The sequence below is a fragment of the Odocoileus virginianus genome, chromosome 1 (assembly GCF_023699985.2).
Source record: "Odocoileus virginianus isolate 20LAN1187 ecotype Illinois chromosome 1, Ovbor_1.2, whole genome shotgun sequence".
Taxonomy (NCBI): Eukaryota; Metazoa; Chordata; class Mammalia; order Artiodactyla; family Cervidae; genus Odocoileus; species Odocoileus virginianus.
Genome location: NC_069674.1, coordinates 38,064,885 through 38,078,700, shown reverse-complemented (window position 1 = coordinate 38,078,700; position 13,816 = coordinate 38,064,885). Strand labels below are relative to the sequence as shown.

Below are 13,816 nucleotides of genomic sequence, written 5' to 3'. Positions count from 1 at the left end.
GCATATAAGTTAAATAAGCAGGGTGACAATATACAGCCTTGACATACTCCTTTCCCAATTTGGAACCAGTCTGTTGTTCCATGTCCAGTTCTGACTGTTGCCTCCTGACCTGCATACAGATTTCTCAAGAGACAGGTCAGGTGGTCTGGTATTCCCATCTCTTGAAGAATTTTCCACAACTTGTGGTGATCCACACAGTCAAAGGCTTTGGCATAGTCAATAAAACAGAAATAGATGTTTTTCTGGAACTCTCTTGCTTTTTTGATGATCCATCGGATGTTGGCAGTTTGATCTCTGGTTCCTCTGCCTTTTCTAAAACCAGCTTGAACATCTGGAAGTTCATGGTTCATATATTATTGAAGCCTGGCTTGGAGAATTTTGAGCATTATTTTACTAGCGTGTGAGATGAGTGCAATTGTGTGATAGTTTGAGCATTCTTTGGCATTGCCTTTCTTTGGGATTGGAATGCAAACTGATCTTTTCCAGTCCTGTGGCCACTGCTGAGTTTTCCAAATTTGCTGGCATATTGAGTGCAGCACTTCCACAGCATCATCTTTTAGGATTTGAAATAGCTCCACTGGAATTCCATCGCCTCCACTAGCTTTGTTTGCAGTGATGCTTCCTAAGGCCCACTTGACTTCACATTCCAGGATGTCTGGCTCTAGGTGAGTGATCACACCATCGTGATTATCTGGGTCGTGAAGATCTTTTTTGTATAGTTCTTCTGTGTATCCTTGCCACCTCTTCTTAATATCTTCTGCTTCTGTTAGGTCCATACCATTTTTGTCCTTTATTGAGCCTATCTTTGCATGAAATGTCCCCTTGGTATCTCTAATTTTCTTGAAGAGATCTCTAGTCTTTCCCACTCTATTGTTTTCCTCTATTTCTTTGCACTGATCATTGAGATGACAGGATTAGAACTAATAGTAGAAAAATCTTATGAAACCCACTGCAGTAGCAATATATATTTTAAGATAACAGGATTAGTCAGAAGGTTTTTAAGAAGGAGAAACTGTCTTCATACAGGATACATTGTTGTTATATAATCATTGGTACAGTGTTTAAACTGAGTTGTATTGTTGTGTAATCATCAGCTCTGGGCTTAAAAAAAAAAAAAACGTTTTATGTGACTAAGATTAAGGAATGTAGAAAAAATGTCCTTTTCTCTTCCTTGAGATTTCCAGACCCTTATCTCCTCCTTGAGAGCCCCAGACCCCTTCTCCTCCTCGGGGACCCTGGACTTCTTATCAACCTGCCTAGTGATTGACTGTCTCAATTCCATGGACTGTAGCCCGCCAGTCTCCTCTGCCCATGAAATTCTCCAGGCAAGAGTACTGGAGTGGATGGCCATTCCCTTCTCCAGGAGATCTTCCCGACCCAGGGATCAAACCCGGGTCTCCTGCACTGCAGGCAGATGCTTTACCCTCTGAGCCACCAAGAGGGCTTCATATCACAGCCAACATCACGAGACTTCTTGTCCCATTCGTGTCAGTTCCCCTTCATCCACAAGCCCTTCCATAGTACCACTGCTGTGATGATCTGAGTCAGCTGTCTCCAGAATTCCTGATGACCCCACCCAGAGTGACCCTCGTTAACCATCTTCCTGTTGTATCCGGGGCTGGCTGGCCTTTGTCTACTAGATAGTTCTTTTCTTTAGGGCAGTTGACACCTTGCAACTTTCATAGTTGCATGCCTGTTTGAAAACATGTCCCACCATCTCATTGAGAAATAGGTGACCCCAAATCTTCCCTGCATTGTCGCTGGAGGGGAGTGACATGCATGCATATGACATTCACCAGAGTGTGTGGAGTTGCCTGACTTTATCTCCAGATCTTGGAAGCAACAACCCTCTTTTCTGCTGTTGCCCCACACTGGTATGGAAGCGAGGATGGAGCCTGGGTGTTCCTTTTGGGAAAGAGATGCCCAGGTCTTGATTCGTTACTCATAGAATAGTTATCCTCAGTCTTCTCTGGAAACAGGTCAGTGAAAGTGAAAGGGACAGTGTGCACGTCAACATCCACAAATTTGTGAGAAGAGAAAAGCGAGAGTTTTTCTGCTTCTTTGGGACTGGTGACCACCTCAGCCTGACATCTGTAATGTTCATATTGTTTTAAATGCTGTTTGTTTGTCCGCCCCCACCCCCCCCCCCTTCTATTATTCTTCAATGGAATCTAAGCTGCTAGGAATATTTTTACTACCATTTTCAATTCTGGAACTTGAGAAAGATTACAGGTTCCAATTTTTTTGCCTCACAAAAAAACCAATAAGCAATGGCATCACCTTCACTGATTCAGAGTGAATTCTTCATGGATCATAAAAAAAGCTTGTATAGGAGGTATCATCTCCTGGATCTTGAAATGCCTGCTTCTCTACTGACATGTCTGTTCTTGTGGCATCTGTCTCTCATCATAAATCCACAAGTGAGCTGTATTTCGTAATAATCACTTTTGAATCAGATTGGAAGGATTGATTTTCCTTTCCGGTAGAAAATGAATGACTGAATTTGAGAGTCCTATGTTCTCTAAAGTAGCAGCAGGTCTAAATGGAACTTCAGATTTAACCAATGACACAGAGCTAATTTATTTCGTAGAAAAGAGCTAAAATAGGATAGATCATGTCAATTTCTGTTTTCTAAGTGATTTTGGAAAGCCTCAAGTCGTTTGGAAAAGACGTAACTATTTTCAGGTGGTGACTTCTCACCCTGCCCACATGTAAATTTAGAAAACTCTGGATTTGTAGTTTATTTATCCAGAAGTGGCATCTTAAGAACAAATAAAAAGCCTCGTTTTTTTTTTTTTAAGTTCAAAATGGTAAAAAGAGTAAGAAGGAGAAAGTCAGGAAAATCCCGTCTCTCTCGTGTATTTTAACCTCTTTGATTTTCTACTGGGAGAAAATTCACGGTATGAGCTATGGTTTCATTTAATCCAGTGCCTGCCCTGTGCACTTGCAAGAACGGGCTTCTCCCAGGACTCCATTCTCATGGGCTTGGGGGCCAGAGCCCCGGCTGCGTGTGCCTTTGCTGGGGAGGCGGGATGAGAAATTGTTTACCCTCCCTTTCCTTTCACTCTTAAAGCCAGTGCCCTGAGAGGAGTTTGCAGTCAGTACATCCCACTCTATCACAGCCTTGCCTTTTTATGGCCATATTCTCTGTGAATGAAAAAAGAGAAAGTACAAGTGTTTAGCCTGTCAGAGCCAGTTCACTGGATTATCCACACAAAACGTTTTCTATTAGAGGAGGAACAGGGCGGCGAGGGGGGTGTTCCACAGACTGGCCATTCTACAAACGCCTGTGCCCGGGGCGTGGGGCCGGCTCTGGGAAGGGAATCCCCTGGAGTGGGTGGGGTATGGTGGCAGCACGGTATGCTTAGAATTTATTTGCATCAGTCAAAAGCTTACACTCTACCTTTGCTCCTTATAACTAGGACATAAACTCAATCTCTTCCAACTTTCTGTCCCCAGGAGCACTTCATTACTGATTGTTCACTGAATGTGGCCAATCAGGAAGCCACAGGCAAAAAAAGTATGAGAGAAAGCTGCCTCCTATGGCCGCCTTCAAAACAGGGAAACACAGATGGGAGAAAATGGTTTTACTCACGACTGCAAGACCCAGAGCACTGAAGCTGGAGCATGGCCTTATAGACTGTCAATTTCATGCTTCTTACAGACTCTTGGATTTAGACTTTTTTCTTTTTCTTTTTTTAAATGGTGCAAAGAAGTTTAATTTTATTTTTTATTTCATTTATTTTTATTAGTTGGAGGCTAATTACTTTACAATATTGTAGTGGTTTTTGCCATATATTGACATGAATCAACCATGGATTTACATGTGTTCCCCATCCCGATCCCCCCTCCCTAGACTTTTTTCTTATTTGTAGGCATCTCTGCCTTGTGCATGCTCAGACTTCCAAACCAGCCGAATCTTCCTTCTTTTCTTTCTCTCTCCTTTTTTTTCTTTCCTTCCACCCTTCCTTCCTTTCTCCCTTTCTTTCTCTTCCCTTCCTCTCTCCCTCCCTTCCTTCCTTTCCTTTTCTTTCTTTTTTTTTTTAATGTAGCACTATGATGGTGAGAGGTAAGTTCAGCAGTGAAGTTAACATTCATGTCAAATGGAAAATAGAATCACAGTTACCTCAAGTTCAGATGCCTGTTTAGAATTTCTTTTCATGAAGAAAACCAAAGGCTTTATTTTCCTGTGTTGCGAGTGCCAGAAAATTTCTCAAAGGTCAAATTTCTTTGCCTAAACAATTGTATAGTAGCATTCTGCCTGCATTATGTCACTGTGATTTTTAAGGTCAGTACTAGAATTGTAAATGCCTGATATTTTTCCCCCAAGACACCTTGAAATCATGCTTATTTTCTTTCACAGACAGCCTCTGCCCGTGGAGCTCTTGTCTCATGTGTACCTGTTGTGTCTGCTTTTCTTTTTACCTAGGCCTTCTGCCTTATCTAGTAGCCCCACGTATTCTGACCTGCCCTTCATCAGGATCTCCCCACATCGGAACCCTGCTGCAGCTTCCGAGTCCCCCTTCAGCCCCCCGCATCCCTACATCAACCCGTACATGGACTACATCCGGTCCCTGCACAGTAGCCCATCGCTCTCCATGATCTCGGCCGCTCGTGGGCTGAGCCCCACAGATGGTGAGTTTCAGACCAGCCTCTCCTGCGTCCACACATCATGGGACGTGGTAAAGAGGAACTGATGCGTTTGTGTCCTGTATGCCAGGGGCTGTGCTAAGTGCTGTGACTGCATGCTCTTATTTCAGCATTATGACACCTCCATGAGGGTGAGGATATAATCTCCATTTTAAGATGAGGATTTGGCAGAGGGGCCAAGTAACTTGCAACCTGGCTCCTTTGCTAGTAAATGGCAGAGGTGGAACTCAAGAGCCAAAATACTGTGACGCCCAAATCCTCTTATTCACTACTCTGTTTTGTGGATCTAGACTGGCTCTATTGCCATTCCTGTATTGTACTTGTGTAACCAGCACATTTTGCTCACCTTCTGAGGGACACTTTTCTCTTCAGGTCTGAAGGGCACATGTATACAGATGTGTCCATTGGAGCAGCACTTTTCAAACTCCACTATGTATATACATCACCTGGGGATGGTGATAAAATATGCTTCCTGGTGGGATGGGTCTGGGGAGCTGAGGTTCTGCACTTCTGAGCCGCCCCCAGGTCGTTTCAGTGCTGCGAGTCTAGGGACCACATTCTGAACAGCAAGATCTTAGAGAACATGATGGCCTAGCCCTGTTGTTTATGCCCCCTGTCCTTGACCATGCCACATGAACACTGCAAGAGGGATGCAGTGGGACAAGAAATGACCTTTGACTTTAATTCTCTTATACAGGATGCTCATTTTCAGCTCCCAAGGACCAGATTCCTGTTGTTCTGTGAGCCTCCCAATTAATTATTGTCACCTGACTTTTAAATTGGAGCTGTTCATTCCATAACTGTCCATGATTAAAATGCTCCTCTGGGGCTTACTGTGTCGCACAGGGAGCTCCGCTCAATACTCTGTAACGGCCTATATGTGAAAAGAATCTAAAACAGAGTGGAAATATGTGTATGCATAAGAGATTCACTTTGCTGTACATCCACAACTACCACAGCATTATAAATCAACTATACCCCAAAACAAACAAACAAAAACTTTCAATGTCCCTTTGGTTCAGAGAGCACATTTCCCACTTCATGAACACATATACAAACTCACCTGTCTACAGTTGCTGGAATCTGTGTTAAGGCTCAGAATGGCTTAGGCTGTACTGGTGACAAGTAGAGAACTGTGAGCTCTCTGGAGCAAACCACAAATTGCTGGTGCTTGTGCAGGCGCACATGTATTCTGGCTCACCCAGCAGTGTTTGCCCCGGCGCAGCCCATATTCTCCATGCAGACACTTCCCAGGGCTGCTTGTGCATGGTGGGAATAGTAGGTGGAAGCAGCCTGGAATTTCTCAGTAAATATTCACCCAGTCATACTTCCAGGAGTGACTGGGCTCCAGCAACAGCTGCTGACTCACTTTTTTTTTTTCCCTCGGATTCAATGCAGTGGATATACTTGTACCCAAGGAAGAAGTTTTACCATTTGGACGAGATGCACGCTTTAAAAATAAAAACTGTAAAAGAGTGAGATCAGAGTTTGTTCTGCTTTGGATTTGGTTTTCCAGTGGGAAAAATGGAGAGTCACCTTCATAGAATACTTGGGACTCCATGAAAGTGACTCTCAAGAAGAGAGGGAGAGAAGGGTCGACAGGTCAGCTGACGATGGGCTTGGAATGATGCCTGACATCTGGAAATTTAGTGGGGCCACTGAAGGCAGTACCTCTAGTTAAAGCATCTTATCATCTGCTTTTCATAGTATTTGATGATGAGTATGGATAAAACATTTTTGATTAGTTCTGCATTTTTCGTCCTGCTTCACTGGAGGCCAATTAATACCCAAGGTCAACTCACTCATATTTGTCTCTTGCAGTCCATGATTTTTGTATATATCTATCTTTATGATGTATGAAAAGTATGAAATATAAAGAAAAATAAATAAAAGATAATATAAGATGTAGGAAAGAATATTTAAAAAAGAATGAAATAATACCATTTGTAGTAGCATGTTTGGAGAAGGAAATGGCAACCCACTCCAGTGTTCTTGCCTGGAGAATCCCAGGGACAAGGGAGCCTGGTGGGCTGCTGTCTATGGGGTCGCACAGAGTCAGACACGACTGAAGTGACATAGCAGCAGCAGCAGCAGCATGCCGGACCTAGAGATGATCTACTAATTGAAGTTAGTCAGATAGAGAAAGACAAATACATCACTTATAAGTGGACTATAAAAAAAATGACACATATTAACTTATTTACAGGCTTCCCAGGTGGCACAGTGGTAAAAAATCTGCTCGCTATTGCAGAAGATGGTAGAGATGCAAGTTCAATCCCTGGGCTGGGAAGATCCCTGGAGGAGGAAATGGCAACCCAACCCACTCTAGTATTCTTGCCTGAAAAATTCCATAGACAGAGCAACCTGGTGGGCTACAGTCCATGGGGTTGCAGAGTCAGATGAGATTGAGTGCACACACATGCACACACACACACACAACTTATTTGCAAAACAGAAATAGACTCATAGACTTAGAAAACAAACATATGGTTTGGGAAAGAGGGAACGAGGGATAAATTAGGAATTTGTTGTTAATGATACACACTACTAGATGTAAAATAGATAAACAATGTACTGTCTAGTACAGAGAATTATTAATATATTCTATATATTATAATACATATACTAGAAAAGAATATGAAAAATATATATATATATAACTGAATCACTTTACTATATATCTGAAACTAATATAACATTGTAAATCAACTATACTTCAATAAATAAAAAGTATTTGAACACAAATATGAAGCATACCTAGACCTGTTGCTAGAATGCCAGTGTTTCTACATTTTAATGATAAAACTAGCTTTTATTGATCTAATGTTACATGCTAAGCACTTTTCATGCGCCATCGGCCTCACTCCTCCCAGCACCTTCCTGAAGAGGTGGAGCTGGGATTTGCATCTAGATCTCAGTGCCTCTGGAGCCCACCCTCAGAACTGCTATAGTATCCTGCAGCTTTGGCACGTAAGTTGTCCAGTGGAAACCGATCATTATCCCCCTCTTACAGAGCTGACGCTTGCCAGTAAATTGCTCCAGATTGATAGGTATATTTCTTCTTGATTTTGAAATGAAAAAAAAAAAAGAACTTTAAAATTATGGAACACAAAATTGCAGCTTACCACCCAGCCATGTGTTATTAAATTCGGGCTGTGCTGCCGTTTCCACTCATGGCGCTGGGTTCTCCAGCTACCAAGAGCTGACTCAGACCCTCTTGCCAGAAAGCTTAGGGAAGTATTTTAAATATGTCGGGAAGGTCATTGTAGTTATCTAAGTTGTCTACTACTGTAAGAAATGTGAAAATAAAAAATGTGAACATACAGTGATTTGAAATAGTCAGTCAGTTCAGTCCCACAGTCCAACTCTTTGAGACCCCATGGACTGCAGCACACCAGGCTTCCCTGTCCATCACCAACTCCCAGGGCTTGCTCAAATTCATGTCCATCAAGTTGGTGATGCCATCCAACCATCTCAACCTCTGTCATCCCCTTCTCCTCATACCTTCAATCTTTCCCAGCATCAGGGTCTTTTCAAATGAGTCAGTTCTCATCAGGTGGCCAAAGTATTGGAGTTTCAGCTTCAGCATCAGTCCTTCCAATGAATATTCAGAACTGATTTCCTTTAGGATGGACTGATTGGATCTCCTTGCAGTCCAAGGGACTCTCAAGAGTCTTCTTCAACACCACAGTTCAAAAGCATCAATTCTTCGATGCTCAGCTTTCTTTATAGTCCAACTCTCACACCCATACATGACTACTGGAAAAACCAGAGCTTTGACTAGAAGGAACTTTGTTGGCAAAGTAATGTCTCTGCTTATTAATATGCTGTCTAGATTGGTTGTAGCATTTCTTCCAAAGAGCAAACATCTTTAAATTTCATGGTTGTAGTCACCATCTGCAGTGATTTTGAAAGTGAAGTCACTCAGTCATGTCCAACTCTTTGTGACCTCATGGACTGTAGCCTACCAGGTTCCTCCATCCATGTGATCTTCCAGGCAAGAGTACTGGAGTGGGTTGCCATTTCCTTCTCCAAGTGATTTTGACGCCCAAGAAAATAGTGTGTCACTGTTTCCATTTGATATGAGACACTTTTATTTTGGGGAGCAAACAGAGAGATGAGTGTACAGATACGTGCACATATATGAATTTAATCATTGTTTATTGGAATCTAGATGCTTTACAATGTTGTGTTAGCTTCTGCTGCACAACAAAGTGGACCAGCTATTTATATACATATATCCCTTCTTTTTTGGATTTCCTTCCCATTTAGGTCACCACAGAGCACTTAGTAGAGTTCCCTGTGCTATACACGGGTTCTCATTATTATCCATTTTATAGGTAGTAGCGTATATATGCCAGTCTTAGTGATTTCTTGAAACTAACCTCAAAAGTTTTATCGTGTACTTGATTTTTTTTCTGTGCTTTTTCTTCAGTTTTGTCTTTTAATCAGTGATATCTGGGAAACTTCAGTGAAAGCACAGTTTGAGTTAAAGAAGTTTTCCTAGAGCAAACCATGAAAGGAATGGCTCTGTGGGCTGCGTGACACATGGATTTTGGGGTATCTCAAGAAAAGCTTCTTGTTGACCTTCTTCCAACTGGTAACCATGCTTTTCTTGTCTCCTCTTCCATCCAGCCCCCCACGCCGGAGTCAGCCCAGCAGAATACTATCATCAGATGGCTCTGTTAGCTGGCCAGCGAAGTCCCTATGCAGATATCATTCCTTCTGCTGCCACCGCCGGCGCAGGGGCCATCCACATGGAGTATCTTCACGCCATGGATAGTAAGTGGCAGAGCTGCCTCGGTAGCCCCGGGCATGGTCAGGCTAATGCATGAAAGGGAGAGGAAGGTACTAAGATGAGTTGATTACCTAACTTTCCAAAGCAGAGAAGGAGGAGGCACCACCAATATTTGGGGCTCTGGTTCCCTTGGTTTTCCAGGAAGCTCCCACAGACTTGGCCATCCTGAAACTTGCCAATTAGCTCAGCTTATGTCAGTGAACTCAAAGATGCAGGCAGTTATAATTTGGCAGATACACAAAAACACTAATTGGCTCTGATTGTCTTGGTAGCAGAATAAGGGAATATGTTTGATTAGATGAACATGCTTTTGACCAGTCATTTCTTGATGTTATAGATTTTATGCTTTAAAAATTAACTTAAAAAAAGAGACCTATAGTTGATTTCATGTTTTTCATGGATTTATTTTTTTCTTATTTTCCTCCTGTTTTCTTTTTTAAAAAATATTATTTTAAGAGACTCTAGGTCTTATTTATTTAATTTATTTTTGGCTACACTGAGTCTTCATTGCTTTGTGCAGGCTTTCTCTAGTTGTTGCAAACAGGGGCTACACTTTGTTATTGTGTACGCTTCTGTGTTTTCTTTATGTTAAAAAATTCTGTCTCACTGAGACCTCTTATATAGGAAACAAAAATCATTTCCACATCAGAAAGGGCTACTGTTAGTATCTAGCAGTGGAAGAAAATGGGATCACTGGATGCGCTTTAAATGACTTACTTTTGGACCCCTTAAGGCTTATGATGAGTCCTTAGTGTCACTTCTCTAGATCAGAGGTACAGATGAGAACCTGTGATTATCATTTCTCAGAACATCTAAGAGTTTTTATCCTTTAGGTTCACATCCATTTACTAGGCGCCAGGAAGTGAAGCCAAAGTATCATCCGAGGTATACATAATGAAACCCTTTGAATACGAAGATAATATGAGTTTGAGCAGGACATATGCTAAAGACTTTGTTTGTTTTTTCTAGTAGCAGTGATTAATTTGTGCTTCTCTATCTAGAGGCTGTTTGGATTCTTCTGTGACGATGAGTGGACCTTGGTCCACTCTCCAGCAGTGGTTAATAGTTCAGCTCTCAGATTTACAACAGACAGAAGATGATTGGTTCACACAGTATAAAACCTACAGCTCTAGTCCCTTTAATGGCATGAAGTAACTTAGCTGGGTTACATAGGAACACTGCTTGGGTGGGTTTCCATTGGGGAGTTCATTACCTCACCCAAAGTGAGAGAAATGTGTTACATCTTCCACAGGGATTTTGTGGTTCTGCTTTGTAGAAGAAAGAGTTTCCATTGCAGATTCATCATGACCACATTTCAATTAGGGGTTGCTGGAAAAAAAAAAAAGTTGAGTGTTATTATGCAAATCAGTTATTTAAAAATCTGCAAATAAAGAATTAAAATAAGAGAGACTCCTTGGAAGGTCAACCCATATTACCTTCTCTATTTGATGAGAATGTGTTTAGTCAGGCAATGGCGGTTTTTATCTAAATAAAGGATGAAGCTACCCTTTTACTTAGTAAAAACTAATTAAAGGCATTTTAATTTGCCAGAGTATATGGTAAATTGATTGTCATTAAGTAGGAATTTAGATATCCTATTATTCATCACATAAAAAGAAACCTCCTTTTTCTTTGTCAGAATCTTTCATTAGAATAGAGAAACAAAACAATTAACAGAAAGCTAGAGCAGGAAATCAGTGTTGGAACAATGAGACTGCTCAGGCTTATATTTAGGAGGAAGCAGGGTGATCAGTGGAGACCTGGGCCACTTCTCTTTCAGCTGTTTTGAAACCCTCACCTTGTAGTCTAGCTGTTCCCTTCAACAGAGGATCCCAAATCACTGTCCTAAACGCTGATGACTTTCTTTGCTTGGTTGCTAGGGGGTTGGGAAGAGCATAATGAAGGGTTGGAAAGCATTTAAAAAGTACTATATCCCTGCCCTCTGAAGTAGTTGAAATAGCATTTAACAGAACATAAAGAGAATGTTCTTCTGTTTTATTTTTTTTTAAACCATTTTATTTATTTAAGTGGCTGTGCCGAATCTTAGTTGCATCATGGCATGTGGTATTTTTTTTTTTTAGTTGTATCATGCAGGATCTTTAGTTGCCTCACGCAAGCTCTTAGTTGCAGTATGTGGGATCTAGTTCCCTGACAAGGGATCAAACTCAGGCCCCTTGCTTTAGGAGCATGGAGTCTTGATCACTGGACTCCCAGAGAAGTCCCCTGTTCTTACGTATTAAATATAAAACCTACGAGATGTTTTTCAAGGGAGAAGCGAAATGAGGTTAAATTTCTACATTGGCTCTGCAGTAGCAAAAGCGGAGCCAGCCTGGCATACAGTGGGTCATTCTGCTCACTGTAACAAATCTTTAGGACTCATCGGTTGGCAGAAGAGCAGCAGTAAACTGGACTCAGATGAGCACCTGACTTTTAAATGTGCCGACAGTGGGCTTACCAGGGTTTCAGCCAGCTTCGGGATAGAGTTTTCCTGTGTTGGGCGTTAGAATGAACAAGCCTGCTTTATGGCTCTAATTCCACCTTTTGGGATTCTAGTGACTTTTAAAGATACAGAGCAAGTAATCCGTATATTTCCTAGAGAAATCCTAAGTCCTGAAAGCCACAATGTTTATATGGTGGAAACTGCCTTAAGTAAGTGCCCATCTTGGAGGGGAAAACAGAGGAGATGGACCAACCAGGCCCTAGGGAACCACGAGCTTCCATGAAAAGCCTTGGGCTCTGTCTTTGGATGATGTGAGGGGATATAGGCCCCAGTGTTTCATAGAATCAGATGACCTCCTCATCTAGTTAGTGATTTAAATCAGGGCATCAGCTCTGTCTGGAATGTCCTGCTACTTCTAATACTCTGTCAGGGATCATTGAGTCTCACTGAGAATGGTTACTGTCAAGGATGATATGGAAGTTGACCGGAAGTCTGGTTTGTCCTTGGAGTCCTTTGGAAGTGGAATGCATTTCCTCATTGAAAAACTTCTTTGATGAGGTTATCCTCTCATAGTGAGTAAATATGAAACATTTATGTGTAAAGCTGATGTCATAATAAAAGATGCTGGTTTAGGCAATAAAAGCTGTGAACACAGTGGGACTGCTGTTTTTGTACTCACAGGGCCTAAATCAGATGGGTCATGAAACTTCTAAGTGAAGAAATTCAATTTTCAATGTGCCTGAAAGAAGGATTTGAGTAGGGACCACATTTGTCATTCAAATTGGCTTACCAGTTTTATATTCATGGATGGTACGAAGTTCCAGTTTATGATTTTTTTTATTAGCTATAAAGTATGTCTATTTATCTCTATAATAATATCTGTAAGTCTTTCATAGTCATCTATTGAATTTCATTAAATTATCTTAAATCATTTTGGATTGTTATCTTGTGTCAAAGTTCACCTCTGATGAAGAAAATATTCCCAATTAGTTATCTATAGACCAGGTACCCAGACATTTTTCTATAAAGAAGTCTTACCCTCTACTACCATTTTCTGTGTACCCCCAAATTGCATGTCCCTGTCAGCAGATGTGCCCATTCTTTGAAGTAGAAACCCTCCATTCTTTCTTAAAAGTAATTATATTTGATTTGCCTCTTACCTAGTAGGATTATATTCTCATTCTGTCATACTCTGTAATGTAAATGTGACCTTAGAAAAGGCAGGAGTAGGCCTGTGGGCCACATTTATAGTTATGCTCTGAAATCTAGATCTCTAACATCTGCCAAATTGCAGGCAAATGGGCATTTAATTTTTAACTCTGTGTAACAAGCATTGTATTAATTTGGCAGGCATTTAAGTATGAGTTACTAACCTCTAGAACAGAACTTTATCAGTGGAATCTTCTTGAAGTCTCAAAACTTTAATAAATGCATAGAATTAATTGATTGATTGATCCATCTAATAACCAGAGAATTAAAATTGACTCATGTTATCTTATTATAATGCTTGGAGGGTCCCTCCCAACCTGCCCTTGGAAAATGGGTAAACAAACCACAGTCCCAAGTTTTTAAATGTTTCTTGGGACTCAGGCTGTTAGATAATGGGGAATTTAAGGCAGGGTCCTTCAGTTTTGGCACTACTAGGACTAGATGCTTCTTCATGATGGGAGCCTGCCCTGCACATCCCTGGGTGTGCAATAGCTTCCCTACCCTCTTGATGTTTTTAGCACCCCCTGAGTTGTGATAACCCAAATATCTCCAGATGTTGTCACATGTCCCCTGGGGGCAAAATCTATTCCCACCCCTCCATCGAGAACCATTAATTTAGAATAATGTATTTATCAGGTTTTTCAGTAAAGCCATAAATAGTCCATGATCAGATAGCTACAGAAATCATGGGGAAATGAAGGCATAACTAAGCTGGACTT

The 13,816-nt window shown here is 41.3% G+C and overlaps 1 protein-coding gene across 2 annotated transcripts in view; it reads left to right on the top strand.

Annotated features, from left to right (window-relative positions):
* GLI3 (GLI family zinc finger 3) overlaps positions 1-13,816 on the top strand; it is a 308,086-nt gene that overhangs the window by 201,631 nt on the left and 92,639 nt on the right. For both annotated transcript variants that reach the window (XM_070466892.1, XM_070466903.1), the window contains 2 exons: positions 4,430-4,635; positions 9,286-9,432. In XM_070466892.1, the coding sequence (XP_070322993.1) occupies positions 4,430-4,635; positions 9,286-9,432 (353 nt within the window). The remainder of the gene's footprint in view (positions 1-4,429; positions 4,636-9,285; positions 9,433-13,816) is intronic.